The sequence below is a fragment of the Physeter macrocephalus genome, chromosome 2 (genome assembly GCF_002837175.3).
Source record: "Physeter macrocephalus isolate SW-GA chromosome 2, ASM283717v5, whole genome shotgun sequence".
NCBI lineage: Eukaryota > Metazoa > Chordata > Mammalia > Artiodactyla > Physeteridae > Physeter > Physeter macrocephalus.
The window spans coordinates 82,643,487-82,660,542 of record NC_041215.1 but is presented as its reverse complement, the minus strand read 5'-3'; the positions used below and the strand labels follow the sequence as shown (position 1 = coordinate 82,660,542).

At 36.4% G+C, this 17,056-nt stretch overlaps 1 protein-coding gene across 1 annotated transcript in view; it reads right to left on the bottom strand.

Moving 5' to 3' along the window:
• Positions 1-7,366: 7,366 nt before the first annotated feature.
• Positions 7,367-17,056, bottom strand: part of AGPS (alkylglycerone phosphate synthase) — a 148,953-nt gene continuing 139,263 nt past the window's right edge. Inside the window, exon 20 of the mRNA XM_024122218.2 lies at positions 7,367-9,407. Coding sequence (XP_023977986.1) covers positions 9,286-9,407 — 122 coding nt within the window. The 3' untranslated portion in view covers positions 7,367-9,285. The remainder of the gene's footprint in view (positions 9,408-17,056) is intronic.

Below are 17,056 nucleotides of genomic sequence, written 5' to 3'. Positions count from 1 at the left end.
GGTCTGGGAGGATCCCACATGCCGCGGAGCGGCTGGGCCCGTGAGCGATGGCCGCTGAGCCTGCGCGTCCGGAGCCTGTGCGCCGGAACGGGAGAGGCCACAACGGTGAAACGCCCGTGTACCGCAAAAAAAAAAAAAAAAAAAAAAAAAAATTAGCAGTTTTAAGGAACTGTGACTTTCCAAAGAACCTAGATTGGTCTTAGATTATAATAAAACATTTCTTTAATCTTAAATAGTTTTCAATTTCTAGTCTCTCTACAGGAATATGTATAACTTATAGTAGTAACAGGTTACTATTACATTTTTAAGTACAGCTCAAAGGAATACAATATTAAAGTTATAAAAGTGCAAATTTATTAAGTCCATCAAACACAGCACTTCCTTTCATGAGTTTCATATTAAATCTATAAAGGCATCAATGCAGGGGTTAAACATTTACAGAGCATGACAGCGTCTGGGACAAAAGGCTTCCTGGTATTTCTATGGCATGTAGTCATGAAGATAGCTGTTTCCCCTCTGTACTTGTGCCCTTCTGTGGAGGGCAATGACTAACAATCTACTTTAAAAAGCAGAAATTCTGTATATATAAGACTTACCACCCAGCACAAGCAGCCTAGAGCAGTGAAGCAGCGAGCACGGAGACTGGATTTTGTCAGACCTGGCTCCATCTCCTGGAAACGCCACTTCCCAGCTACTAACAGTGTGTGTTATTCAACGTCGCTAAATCTCAGTTATTTCACCGGAAAAAAGGGGACGATACCATACATTTCACAGGGTTGTTGTGATAACAATCAGAACCTCTTGTCTAGGGTTAAGTGCCCAGCAGTGTCTGGCTAATAATGGTTAAATTAAAAAATAAATTATTAATGCAATAATCAATTCTAGGGTAGTGTTTGGCAAAAATACAGAGACTCATCAGAATCACTGAGACTGACTTAGAAGGGACCTCGGAGTTTTTCATTTTACAAAAGATATTAGGCCCAAATAGGAAAAGTGACTAGTAGTTTGGTAGAGAAAAATGGAGCATCTGCAAAATTTCCAGAATAGAACCCTTTTCACTGTGTTCTTAGACTCAGAACTCCACCTTCTCCTAAGTTATTTTACAGCTTTACAGTGACAAATTTCAGTCATTTAAAAAAATTATCTTTCCAGATCTAATGTGGACATAATGAGGTACAAAGGATGTGACAGAACTATGCAAGAATGGATTTAGAGGTTGTCCATCAGTCAACACTACGCCCAATCAACAGATCACATCAGAAAATGCAGCACAAGATGAGTTTACGAGTATATTGAAAAAGAAAGAGACATGCCCCTGAAGGCAAACACAGGCAAAAGTAAATGTGATGGCAGTTAAAGACTTCATTTGTTTTTCTGATAGGGTAGCACAGGAAATTGGAGCAGCAAGCTTTAGCAAAGGATTTCAGTCTGGCAGCTGGCGATGTTAAATCCAAGTAGATGTCATTTGCATGTTTAATGTTTGCCTGGCATACACGTTGATTCATTGAAAAAAGGCCTTTTTGTTGACAAAATGTAAAAATATGAGGTGAACAAGAGCATGTCAAGTGGAAATGTGCGCTAGCTGAACCCTGAATGCTCTTTCCTGGATGTGTTATTGGGCAGGCCCTTGTTGTGGGTTGCAGATGCCTGCCATTACTTGGTTGAGAATCCAGACAGTACATGTCTCAATTCTATTGATGTCCCAAAGCTGGATGGGACAAAAAATACTCTGGGTAAGAGTCAAGATTCTAAAACTTTGAAAATCTGGAACTAAATACAGTAAGATACAAATTTTAGTAAGAATAAATATAAGTAATGAGGCTTTAAAAAATCAGCCTCAGGGATTAATCTCCAAAATATACAAACAGCTCATGCAGCTCAATATAAAAAAAACAAATAAACCAATCAAAAAATAGGGGGGAAGATCTAAATAGACATTTCTCCAAAGAAGACCTACAGATGGCCAACAAACACATTAAAAGATGCTCAACATCACTAATTATCAGAGAAATGCAAATCAAAACTACAATGAGGTATCACCTCACACCAGTCAGAATGGCCATCATCAAAAAATCTACAAACAATAAATGCTAGAGAGGGTGTGGAGAAAAGGGAACCCTCTTGCACTGTTGGTGGGAATGTAAATTGGTACAGCCAGTATGGAGAACAGTATGGAGGTCCCTTAAAAAACTAAAAACAGAACTACCGTATGACCCAGCAATCCCACTCCTGGGCGTATACCCAGAGAAAACCATAATTCAAAAAGATACATGCAACTCAATGTTCATTGCAGCACTATTTACAATAGCCAGGACATGGAAGCAACCTAAATGTCCATCCACAGAGGAATGGATAAAGAAGATGTGGTACATACATACAATGGAATATTACTCAGCCATAAAAAGGAACAAAACGGTGCCATTTGCAGAGATGTGGATAGACCCAGAAACTGTCGTACAGAGTGAAGTAAGAAAGAGAAATATCATATAATATCGCTTATATGTGGAATCTAGAAAAATGGTACAGATGAACTTATCTGCAAAGCAGAAATAGAGACACAGATGTAGAGAACAAATTTATGAATACCGAGGCGAGGGGGGAAGCCAGGGGTGGGATGAATTGGGAGACTGGGATTGACATATATACCTACTATGTATAAAATAGATAACTAAGTAGAACCTGCTGTTTAGCACAGGGAACTCTACTCAATGCTTTGTGGTGATGTAAATGGGAAGGAAATCTAAAAAACAGGGGATATATGTATATGTATAACTGATTCACCTTACTGTACAACAGAAACTAATACAACATTGTAAAGCAACTATTCTCCAATAAAAATGAATATAAAATTAAAAATCAGCCTCCATGGAGATGTGGCCAAAATGGCACATGCAGAAAAGACAAACTGTTAAATTCAAGTTCAGTGTGAGATGACAGTGCAATGCCCACGGTCCACCAAAAATGCAAGAGTGACTAAAGCATATTGGACTAAGGAATAAGGGAATCTTTGGTCCTATTCTGGAACATTCAGAACTCAACACCTCATTTTAAGAACATCAAAAGGGCACATATGGAGAGAGATTAGGATGATGAAGGGTCTAGAACTGACAAGAGCAACAGCTGACTGGAGAAGATCTGGGGGAATGTGAGCTGTCTTTAAATACCTGCAGAGCTGCCCTTCAACAGAGCAACTGGGCAATTCTTCATGACCACACAAGACAGAAGTTACGTTAATGGATAGAAGAGGGAGACAGATTTCAGTCTTATAAGTAAAAACCTCTTAATATCGGAAGATTTCAGAAACTGGGAAAAGGTTTGCTGGAAAAGCAGTAAATTCCCATGTGCTCACAGCACATATTCAGAAAAACTGGTGATCTATTTGTGGCCTGAGGGGTGGGGAGGTCAGATACCAACTGTGTTTGGGAAAAAGATGATATTATTTCTAAGGTTCATTCAGTCTGAGCCTTATATGAGCCCAGCAGAAAACTGCCTTCTTTAACTAACTATAACTAACTTATTATATAAGAGCTAAACTCTTAGTATGGCAAGTTATTATTTAAATGTATCAAGTAAGACTGTGTTCGACAGGTCCAATTTTCAGTTATTTCAGAACCCAGACAACTACAACCTTCCCTCCAGTGTGGGAGCCACAGGCAGGGACAAAATCACTATCTGTGCACTTGTCATTCACTACTAGAGAGGCTACTTATGGGAACATACTGTAAAGATTAGATGGAATCAACATGAAAAAAAGCAACAATTTCTGTAACAATGAATGGTTTTGGTATTGTTTTATTTTTTTCCCAGCACATCTTAAAAATCACACATGGGCATTTGCTTATAGAACAGTACATTCTAGGAAAAGCAGTGAAAGGAGATCCAAACATACACTGAAAGCACAGTATATAGACTATGTGTTGAGCCCTTTGGAAAACAGTATGGCTCAGTCTGAATTGACAAAGCTATGCTGGACTCCCTTAAGAATTTTCCTTCCCATTACATATCCACTTTTAAGACTATTAATGTAAAGAGAAGAATTGTTTGTATGCATTAGTTACAGCAGTATAATGGCTTACATACAAGCGCTTACCCACATGTAGTTCCCAAAAGATGACTACAGTACTGGCAGGAATATGCACTGCCTTAGAGGAAGACTCAGGATAAGATATTATTCAAGTCAAGTTGTACCAGAGCCAAAGTATTTCACAGGCTTAGCGAAAAAGGACAAAAATTAAGAAATATAACCTACACATACTTCTCAGAAGATTTATCATTGTTCAGAAACAGAAATATTCATTATTCTGAAGGCACCATCACACACAAAAAGGACTGACACCCAACATAAGGAATAGGAACCCACCCCCCTCCCCTCCTCCAGGCTCTGCTCCTCAGGGAGCTGTGTGAGCAAACACCCAAAACATGTAGCGGGTGTCTTCAGGACTGAGTATGCCACATCCACCAAGCCACACCTTAGGGCTACTAAGTTGGGACAGAAGGAATGAAAATGCAAGAAAGAAAGTACACGTAAATCCCACTGACTGAATAGGTGTGAGAGTGCAGGTCCACCACACAATTAGTTAAATATACTAGAATAGGTGATTGAAACCAACACTGTGGAAAGGATCTTCTGTGTTTCCACACACGACTACTTCATTCCTGACGTGTTCTTGAAGAGGAATAGCCTTTGAACTGCTACACAAGCTCTGGCCTTAAAGACTTATCCTCTCCCACTCATTTTAAATAATGGGTATTTCATGGAAAAAAAAAATCCGAACAAGGCACTGTGAGCTTTTGGGGACATTCTTTAAATAGCTCAAAAAATAATTATTTAGAGAAACTTCATACCAGCACAAGCATTTCATGTCCTTTTTGGATATGTGAACAAGATTGCTTTAGGGGTTAAACAACATGTTTCATACGGTGCTTACAAAAAACACTGCCAACAATAAGATGCCTTAAAAACATGTATATATGCTGCTTAGAAATCCACACTAAAAAAATTTTTTTTTCCTTCTCTCTCTCTCTTGCTGATCTGGAAGTTCAGAGTCTTTGAAAAATGTTCTTAATGATACTTAATGTGTTATTTTTGTTCCTTGTGGAGAAAAAAAAAGTATAAAATAATCTCCTTTGGGAATCAAAAAAGAAACCTTTTCATGTTCACAGAACTAAAGTTACTTAATTCTGTGATGGTTCTTTGGCTTCAGTGGTCCTTACTCACGTTTGTTAAGTAATTCTTGTGGTAGGAGAGCATAAGAGCGCTCACTCTTTGAGGATCTTCCAAGGTTCAAATGGGAATGCTTCAGGTTCACAGGAGACTAAACACCTCCTAGGAATATAACATTGATTTAAAATAATTAGAGTAATAAAACCTAGCTAACAATATATTCACCTATAAATCCAAAAGGATTTAGTTATATTTAGGTTGCACTTGATCATGCTTCATCAATAAAATTATAAAAATTAATTTTGTTTTCAAATCAGAGGAAATATGAAGATGAAAAACTAAAATCAAAAGACAAACCCAGACGCAAACAGAAGAATGAACAGCTTCACACCCCCTCTGAAGAAAAAAAATCTCTTAAACCCAGGTCCATTTTATTAATAATATAAGTTTCTATAATCTGTTGACATTACAGGTAGTTTTTACAGTTAAATTTCACACTACAGACAAACACTATTTGCTTTAGGGAGCAGAAAGCTGAGTAACTTACATCCTTCATGTTACACACTGTATTTCAATAGTTTAAAACAATCTTTTACACCTTCTGGATTTCCGCATCAATGCACTATATGAAATTAATAAGGATTAAATGTATATACTGACAGGTGGCTCATTTGGGAACGTGAAGCCTTGAGCAAAGGCAAGCTTTCATAAAGCCAAAGGTGATTCTGGATTCTTCAATCCTATCCTGGCACTTGTTATTTTTGGCTTTTCTCCCACCACAAGCTAAATCCTAATTAAAATCGAAATCGCCAAGGTTAAGTGGTAACAAAAAGCTATTAAAGCTGTCCTTAACTCCTGTCTCAGTGCTTCTTAAAATGTAGATATGCTTTCCACAGAATTCCACCTTGGCTGCTTCAAGCACCAGCATGTGCAGTTTGTGCATCAATGCAAAATAAATGTTTGTGTTCTACGTTTACATAGAATAGATGTTCAACCAAACTCAGCCCATTTGAACAGCCAAGGTTACAGACTTCAGCTTGGGACCACAGGGCTTCTCTGATCAGCTATAGTTAAGAAGTTGCAGCTATAAAAGAATATGACAATGGAAAACCTCTGAAGCCAACATGCAAAAGTCATTTTCAAAACTGCAAGCTAGGACTCAGAAGTTACTAAGAGAATATTCTGAAAAAGGTTTTCTTGCAATCATCTGTACCTGGTTTAATACACACACTGATGGAAGTTCACCCTTCACGGCATTTTTGTTTTCCAAAATACATCAATACAGCTATGTATACTAGAATGCTTCCAGCTTCATAAACAGCTTTTAAGTAATAGTACTATAGTATGTAAGCATTTAGGAAGAAAACTCCCAATTCCTCAAGAGAGGAAAGAATATAATCCTCTTTGTGGTAAAATGCTGGGCAGAATAAACATGTGGCTTCTGCAATTCTTACTAAACTAAAAAAGCTCACGTTACTTAGCATAACACTAATAAACTCACTTATACACTGTAAAGTGCACCAAACATTAAGGCAGCTGTTTCTCTAGGGGTCAATAAAGCCTGTTCATACTGACTCTAGTATTCAATGCCACTTCTCACTAGCAGCAAGTTCCCATTCCCACTAAAATGTCAACCCAAATGTGACATCATCAAATAAAATATTAGAAATATGACTAATTTAAGAAAGACAAGTCGGTGTTATGCAGTACTGAAAACCAAATAGGCTACATAAATAAACTTATTCAAGCCTCACATAAATTCCCCTGGCTTTAATTTTTATGAAGTCATTTTCAGATATTTCAGAAACAGGAGGCAAGGTTTTAAGTGCTTCTGTGTATATTCAGGAACTCAGCTGCCCACAGACACTAAGTATATGCTGAGGCACCTCTCAGAGGTGGACGCGTGGAAGCAGGGAAAGCCTTTCTGATTTACTAAATCAGAGTGAAACAGTACTGATGAGTGTTTATGTGTTTCAAAATGATCCCTGTAGAAATGATTCTAACTACAAAATGTAGTCATCACTACAAAATCAAGGTTGGAGAGTCATGCATGCATGGAAGAAAACAAACGCATAAATCACTAATTTCCATAAGGTTCATGTAGAATAGTGAACACTTTCAGGTGTTACATTTCCTAATTCTGAGGTTATTGAAATCTGAACTCCCTAGGAAAGAACGTTATAACAATCACGTGCAAAGGAATGGATCTGCTTATGAATCTGTAAGTTTTATTTTTAAAAAATTACTCAGAAACATGTACACACTCCAGTGAGATATTAGTATTGTATTAAATTTTACATTTTGATCACCAATTAGAGAAATTACTTTCATGAATAGATGCATTTCATAAAGCTGAGATTTTTATAATTCTAGAAGCAAGTGTAATTTCCTCATCAAGTATCCAACTATTTCAAATATCAAGGGCTTGAAGCAAAGATCTGCTGGAAATTTTATAATTAAAAATAAATCACCAATGAAGAGAGGCAGCTTCTAATAAATAAATATTTAGTTTTTGTTGTTAAACTAATGTTTCATTTTGATTTGCTTACAGATTTTAAGTTTATTAGTTTGAGGCCAATTTTATTTGTTAAAAATTATTTATCATTTTGAAGTCTTAAAAATATCATTTTGTGAATCAATTTTAGATTTTCTGGTTAAGGCTACTTCAGATATAAAAGGTATCAAACTGCCCAAAAATACTTTGGAGCTGTTGCTACATAGACAGACAGTGTGTCCTTTTAAAGGATAGTCTGCATTTTGACTCATATTAGCTGATCAAATATTAATTCTAAAAAAATTATCAAAAGTTAGGTATTGCATTAAGAAAAGAATCTGTCTCAAAATGTGAACCATGAACCTTGACAGACAGTGATTCAAAGTAATCATTTCATTTATTTTAATATCCAGGTTTAAATGTAAAAATGTTTGCTAAATGTGGTTAATGTTCTTCTCCCTATTGTTTAAGAAATATGATATTTCAAACTTTTGATTATGGTATGTGTATTAATACATTATTTTTTAAATTTAGGTTAAACCAGTAATTCAAAAAAGGCATTAAACCATTATTAAAAACTAAATTGAAACTTTACTTTTATATGGAAATTTATCATGTTGTTTGGGTTAATTTTTTTTAAAAAGGTTTTTTGTCATTGAAACTGTTGAGGTTTTCAAATTCAGTAGCTGAATGATGACTGTGTTTCTTTAGCCAAAACAGTTCTTTGAACTGGAGACATTCAGTGTAAGAAGTCTTCCCTCTTCTGCTCCTGTTGTAGCTTCTTCTGCATCTCAGCAACAAGAATGTGAAATGAGAAACATTAGAACTCTAAGTTGAATAAAGACATTCCTTTCATAGTAAACCTGTTCTTCATGTACAATGAGTGATAAGTCAGCTTTTCTTATAAAACATATTATGAATGAATTAGGATATAACAATATGTTATCTCAGTGATACAAATACAACTCATACCTCAGTAGAAACAGAAACATGGAGAACAAAAACATGTCCCCTGACAGAATAAAGCATACTAATGATTTAAGGTTTTATAACTGTATACTCATTTCAAAGAAAAATGTAGGCCAAGCACCTTACAGAACTGAAGGCAACCTAAATAAGAGGTTGCCTATATTCTTTCATGGGTATTCTCCCTTAATGACCAATTCACACTAAAATACACTCTTAAAAAAACATACATGTATATCACTCCTCAGTGGAATCCTTCCCTAGATAGCTGCTTCCCAGAAACGTTCTTTTAAAAGAGGCTAGAGAAACAATAGATGACACCAAAATCTGGCTTTGTTCCTAAGAAGAAGCATCAATACAAAACAGCTGGCAGCATCTTCTTCTGAAATTAACCACTGGCAGCCTTGTGCTGCCTGACTGAAATTTGAAATGACAACCAGTTGGCTGTAAACTGATACATCTACAATGAGAGAGATTTAGGAATACCATCTGTCAATCCATAGATGTAGAAACAAAACAAACTACAGAATGAAACAAACTTATTTTAAACCAACAAACAAAGGTAGCTGAAATAAAGTCCAAGATGTGTTTGATTATTGGTATAACCATAGTTAAAGACTTAAAAAAAAAAGTGACATTTTTCTTAACAATAGTAATGGATTTATAAAAGGTTTCTGTTTCCAAAGATGTTATTGGGGTCCACATATTCCTTGACAGACTTCAGCATCCCAAAGCCGACATCAGAGATACTTTCCTTTAGCCACTGCTTCCGTAACTTGCCCACTGGAAAAACAAAATCAAAAATGCTTCAATATACACTATGATGCTGGGAACCAATCAATCTTATGACCATGAATGAACAAACACTGTGTGATAAATGCTTTTATTCAAAAATGAGAAATGTTTTGCTGTATTTGATTTATTGAGCCCACCAGACTATCAAGCTCATTAAGCTCAGTGTACTCCCAGGGGAGCCTGTGCTCCACAGTGTCTCCTTTCTTTGTAAACTGTAAAATGGAGATGAAGGGAGCCTGCACTGAGATTATGGCCCATTTTACAAATAACAAAATGAGAAAAACATGCATTTCAAAAGAACCCGCCTCCTGTCTTTACCAGAACATGCCAAAGTTTCAGAGAAAATAAAGTTAACTAAAGAAAACATATCCAGATGAATTTGCTGGATAAAATTGACAAGCTATATATCCATAAAATATTTTGAGAACAAAAGCTTTTAAAAAATTGAGAAAATCTGAACTTTGGGCTCAAGAAAAAAATCTGGTTATGAGCTTTCATTTGCATTTTCTTTTCATATGACTTTAAAATAAATTTGCATGTTCAAATAATTGTTATTTTCTTCCTATTATTTTTCCAGAATTAGTTTTTTTAGGCACTAAAATCAAATACCTAAACCATCTTAAATTTAATTATCTGCTTTTATACACTGTATCATGTTCTCCTTCTTTGTTTCTAAGTCTTGCTAATTTATTCTGAGAATAATGAATATAATCGTTAGCAGCATAAATTATATTTTAAAAGGCATTCAAGGAAAATGTAACCTTTTTTAAGTAGAACTTTTATAAGAAAGGATATGTACTTAATCTATAAAAGAATTCTGAAATGTCAATTTGCTTTGGCATTAAAAAGAAAAACAGGATGCTGATTTATCTACGGGAAAATGGATAAATCTTATTTACGGGTAGGATTATTTGTGGTTAGTACTTTTCAAATGTATTATTGTAATAATTTAATTCAAATGGTCATTTTCCACAAATGTTCATTAATGATCCAAAGTCATCAGCAGCGATTTAATTGGCCAACTAAAATGGGAAGCCTTCTTTCATTAAAGTATTCAGCTTGTCATTCTAAAATGCACTCTCATTTATCAGGCTTCAGTGATCCACCATAGCATCTGCCTTTTGGAAAACTTAAATACCATTTTAAGCTCAACTCAAACCGTCTTTTGTGTCCAGTACTCCAGGAAACCACCAATTGTAATTAAAATAATAAATAGCATGACATTCTCAGAAAGCAAAATATTTCTGCTTGGCTTCTAGAAATAAAAAAGCATTGCTGGTATTAAGATGAGGAAAAATGCTCTACAGCAGGAAAAAAAAAATCTTAAATGCAAAAGAAAAATTCTGTTTAAAAGAGCTCTAAAACCAGAAGCCAAACAGTACAAACTGCTATTCATGCAATCTCTACCACCTAAAAGATGTTCTACCAGGTCCTCCTACTATCTTCCTAAGGGATAACTCACCACAATGCCTCAGCCTTAGTTTTCTCATATGCAAAGGGATTAGAAGCGACAGAATCTTTTCACTCCAAATATCCTACGATTTTTGCACTTAGAAAAAGTTACAAATCAGTTATTTCCAGATTTGCTCCAAGATATTAAAAGAAAAAAAAACTACTCTGTGAATGGTAGAAGTGGCATTATTATAAGCTACTGACACTGAGGCAACTCAAGAGAGTGGGATGAAAAGCAGTCAATACCAGTCTCCACTGTTATCTGTAATATAGTTTCACTGAATGTGTCCTGTGGTTATGGATGTAATTGTCCTGAAAAGACTGCAAACAACTGCTCCGACAAGATGGAGCACATTAGAACCTCAGCAGGATGCCCAACAGCTAGCTGTCTGCCTGGTTTTACACCTCTAGTAATAATCCAATTCCACAAGGAGCTGAACCATCCTCTGAGAAGCCACCCAACAGCCACTGCATATTTAATGAAGTTGCTCACCAAGCGCTGGAAAACAGAAGGTGCTTGAAGTGCATCATTAGTTCTGTCAGAAGGATAATTTACACATCTATCTTGTCAAATTTTCTATGGTTTATACTTTTACAATAATCAATCTAACATACATTTGATTAGTGAACTAGAAAGTTAAAAAAATAAAAGGCAGTACAGGCAGCATAGCTGTGGCCCCTCAAAAACATATCTGATAAAATAATTTAACCCCTTGACGGCCTGATGGCAGAGGTCTGTAAGCTTCTTCTGTTAGTGATAACAGAATTTGAACTGAGGTCAGAAATCACAGTTTATGCAATTAAAGGGACTAGAAATCTTTTTGGATTTGCTTAACAATTTAAGTCAACTACATTACAGGATAAATGTACACACAGAAAAGAGAGTTTAAGTAAAAATGCTTAATGAGCGTTTATAATACGAGATTATTGGAAATAGTCTTCATAAAATTCTAGAGAACCTTCTCTGGCTGCCTCAGATGAATTGATAAATTTAAAAAACAACAATGAAACATCAAAGGCCCTAATCCCAAAGATGGGGTCATACTTCAAAGTAGAAGACTTTTATTCTAGAGTTAAACAACAACAATAATAATGCCATTGTACAATCTTTATTTGCACTGCTAGGCATTTTAGAAGTTAGCTGATTATACTGATCTGGACATGTGTAACATACGTGTGTGCACAACTATATAGTAGCTGCTTACATATCTGTAGACTCATTTTCAGAAAAGGAAGCATGCCATACTAAAGGGGAGAATGGATGAATGAAAACAGCAAATAACAGGTGGCCAAAGACTACTTCAACATTCCTTGTATGTATAGTTATCCATGAAAAGTCATTTGTACCTTCATACCACATGAAGCTTATTTCTCTTTCCAGACCTGGATTATCTGATGTGGGATATTCATGACTACTGACTCAACTACACTCCTGTGACTTCTGATCCTCTAGAAGTGTAAACCTAGCTTGAGAGCCAACACTAGAGCTACAAAAAGCCAAATCCACCATTTCTGAAAATAAGAAAGAGACCCCGTATTCCATAATTCTCATTTTTTCTACATATTCAATGCTCAAAATACTTAAGCCAGGTATTTAAGAGTCTTAGATGTATTTTTAAAGGTACAAAAATCATAGGCCAGCCAAATACAGAAAACTAATGGAGGAAATTCTTTGCTTAAATTAAAAGTGGAGTTCACTTTTTTACAATTTAATTCCTTATACTGTATATACAGACAGAATAAAATAAGTATTTTGTGTTTTTTCCATAATATACAGTACATTTAAAAATTATACTTTGGGGACTTCCCTGGCGGTCCAGTGGTTAAGACTTCGCCTTCCAACACAGGGGGTGTGGTTTGATTCCTGGTTGGGCAACTAAGATCCCACATGCCTTGCGGCCAAAAAGCCAAAACATAAAACAGAAGCAATAGTGTAACAAATTCAATAAAGACTTTTAAAACGGTCCACATCAAAAAAAAAAATCTTAAAAAAAAAAATTATACTTTGGAACAGAAAAAACAGAAGCTTTTTTGAAATCACAGGCTCAACAGTCCCCTTTGGATGCTAACAGCTCCAAGAAAGAATACATTTTGTGGGAAGATCAACAGCAAAGAATGAACAGACACGTATGTGAGAGGGATGGGTAATGGGAGTCTTGTGTGTGGAAAATATGAACATGCTGGCCGGCCTAGCCACCAAAAATTATCTGGAACTAATCTTTGTGGTCTAAGGGACCGAAGACTTAGCAGAAACTACCTAATAATCTCATCTTAAAAGGGACACATCTAGGGTCTGCTAGCCAGAGTTCTTTTTAGCTAAATTTAAAATTCTCTGAATTATGAATTTGATTACAAGGCTGAAAAGACTTATTATACACTTATTTAAAAAACAAATCATGGGCTTCCCTGGTGGCGCAGTGGTTGAGAGTCTGTCTGCCGATGCAGGGGGCATGGATTCGAGCCCTGGTCCGGGAAGATCTCACATGCCGCGGAGCAGCTAAGCCTGTGCACCACAACTACTGAGCCTGCACTCTAGAGCCCACGAGCCACAACTATCAAAGCCCAAGTGCCTAGAGTCCATGCTCCGCAACAAAAGAAGCCAGTCCGGGAAGATCTCACATGCCGCGGAGCAGCTAAGCCTGTGCACCACAACTACTGAGGCTGCGCTCTAGAGCCCGTGCTCCGCAACAAGAGAAGCCACTGCAATGAGAAGCCTGAGCACCGCAATGAAGAGTAGCCCCAGCTCTCTGCAACTAGAGAAAGCCCGCACACAACAACGAAGACCTAACTCAGCCACAAATAAAAATAAATTAAATGAATTTATTAAAAAATTTAAAACAAATTATGAAATGGGCTGTACGTTTAGAAGATTACTGAAGCTGAAGCTCAGAAGGAGAATTTAGCCAAAGTTAAAAGCACCTAACCGTTACTGAAATAACGGTATTTTGAAAGTTCTACTTTGGGCATCCTGGATACCTTTTTAACACTATTCTACAGGTCAGATTTAAAAAAGAAAATCTAGATTTAGCTTCTTGTATGCGTGATCTGAGCACTGACTTTGTATTTCAAGATTTAATTAATCCAACTAAACTACTGGTGGATTATCTAAGGAACTAGCGCTAAAGGGACACCAACCTCTTGTCAGATGAGGTTCTGGCCCCATGCAACTTGATCTGTACTGATGAGAACAGAGAAGGACAATGGACAATTTCCACTCTTTCTGGTATCTGGTGATCTGACTATGATGACGTTTCTTTGGGAGGGAGTGGCGTGAGGTAGAACGTTCAACCTGAAAAGAGGATTTAGTTGTCCGTCTGTGCTATAAGGCACCTGTGTGTGGGGTAGAGCATTCAACCTGCAAAGAGGATTTAGTTGTCCGTCGGTTTGTGCTATAAGGTATCTGTGTGTGTGTGTGTTTGGCTTTGGTGGAGGTACATGCTGAAGCCAACGGGTTTCCAGCTGAGGGATGCGAATATCCAGCTTTTAAAGACACATGAGATGGGACTATGACTATCGCGGAGTCTAATTTAATGCTTAGTGGATACTTAAAGTCACGTTTGATTTATTAAGTCATCTGATGTATTTTCTACCACTAGTGAAACTTCTGACATCAAGATGAAAGATTCATAGATAATTAAAATCTGGTATTATAAGATTTTTCTCTTATTAAATATTTTTATATGTCAGTTTTCTTTATGCTATGGTTTTATCTGTGCAGTTTATATAGCAGCTCTAAGATCTTACAGATCCTTGAATAGGTCTTTAGAGATTACGAAACAGAAAGAAAAGCCTTAATTATCAAGATAATAACAGATCACAAGAGCTGGATTCAATCTGTCTTCAGAACACAATCAAGTGCTAATTCTGCTATACATCCCCAAAAGATGGCTTGACACGCTCAAAGTTTAAACCAAGTGGCAATTAATGCCTATACAACAGAGCTGAAAGCAAGTAAACAGGCCAAATAACATGAAGTAGATAAGGACAGAAAAGGACAGTAAACATCATATGCTCCTTGAAGACTAGGGCCATGTTTTATTCATTTTTGTAGTCCTGTTGCATAATATAGTGTATGCCACACAGTAAGAATTCAAAAAATGTTAGTTAAAAAATAAATGTTGAACCACAGTTATCTATAAGCCATTTTAGATAAGATGTAGGGATGCAAATATCCAGGGAAAGGCAATCTGGGTTTCCTTCATTTCCTTTGGTTTTATCTGCCTTGCATTCCCTATATTCTGACATTATTTCTTGGATATACTCAAAGCTATTCTATATTAGCTAAGATAGGAGAAGGTATGTCACAGAACCTAACTCTCTTTTCCTTCAAATCTCTAGGAGTCTTTGGGCTATATCAATAGCTCTTAACAGAGGCAATTCTGCACCCTAAGGGACACTAAGCAATGTCTAGAGAAGTTTTTGGTTGTCATAGCTGGGGCGATGTTACCAGCATCTAGTGGGCAGAGGCCAGGGATGCTGCTAAACATACTACAATGCACAGGACGGCCCCAACACAAAGAATCTAGTCAAAAATGTCAACAGTGACAAGACCAAGAAATCTCGGACTATATGTTTCCAAAGGCCTGTCTCCTAGGAGCCCAAACAATTTCCATAAAAGCAACATATCTTCACTGCTACAACCAAATGCATTAGCAGTGAATGGCTTTTACTATAGCAAGGTGACCTTGTTCTAAATTTGAGGCTACTGACCAAACTGAAAGAAATTATGGAAAAAGTGGTAGACAGAAGTTATACTCTGAGAAAACCTACCATTAATGACAAATGCTAGTTTATTTCAGAACTTAACTCCTAAAGACTTGAATCTAATGTCTACTGAAAAAAACGTTTAAGCTGTATTTTTGGGCCATTTTCCCAGCCAATGTGTGAAAATATATATGAAATAAAGCTTCACAGCACTAGTCCGGTAGAACTTCTTGTGTCAACAGAAATGTTCTGTATCTGCTGTATTTAACACAGTAGCCCCTAGCCACATGTGGATATCAAGCACTTGAAATGTGGCTACTGCAAATGAGGAAATAAATTTTTATTTCATTTTAATTAATTTAAATTTAAATAGCCACAAGTACCCTAGTGGTTTCTGTGTTAGACAACAAAGACAGAATATTAAAAATTAACTTTACATAAAGTTACTTTTAAAAGATCTTACACTTGAAAATATCTGTTAGGATTAACTGTCTGCTAATCACCTAGAACTGACTATAAAAAGTTAATTATTCTGTAACAATATAATAATGTAGTAGAGGTATTCTGAGACTAACATCTAGTACTTAGAAGAGTCTTGGTCATAAAATTGCTAGGGAGAAAAAGTTCTCTTTAGAGGTCCAAAGAGAAGTGGTATTATCCAAGCCACCTATTCTCTCCTAGTGGCTGAGAAAATACACCTGAAGCTGGAAGTTACTACAGGTATATATAGCACAAGGTAAGAGATGGCAAACACGACGCTGTCCCTGCCCTTTGTCTGGGACTGGGCGTCTGTAATTGCAAGTGTAGGAAGGAGCAGGGATCAATACATTCTTACAACAGATTTTCTGTCAGCTCTCAAATCAAATCTGTTCATCCTATGACATAGCTGAAATAGTTAAATGTTCAATTACATCATGGATTAAATTGGCTTTTGGCTTTTACAGTCTAGTCTTAGAATCTCACTATTTACAACATTGCTTCAGTGGAAAAATATTATAATCAACTTTAAGTTTTGTGAGGAAAAAGCCAATAACAAAGAAGAAACTGAAGGAAAAAAAGTCAAGAGTAAAACAAACTTTCTGCTACCTTATGGTAATCTGATAAAGATTCAATAATGGAAAGGCTATACTCATCTGGTAGCTATCAAAAGACCAAAATCACAACCAGCATATTGACACTGATATAGTCAAGATACAGAACATTTCCATCCCCACAAGGATCCTTGTGTTGCCTATTTACAGTCATCCCCGCCCCCCACCCAACTCCTGGAAATCACCAATCTGTTCTCTATTTCTCTAATTTTGTCATTTCAAAAATGTTATAGAAATACTTTCACACAGAATGCAACTTTTCAGAATTGGCTTTTTTTCACTAAGCATAATTTCCTGGAGATTCATCCAAGTTGCTGCATGCGTTAATGGTTCATTTCCCCTTACCGCTGTTGTATTCCATGGTATAGACGTACCACAGTTTGTTTAGCC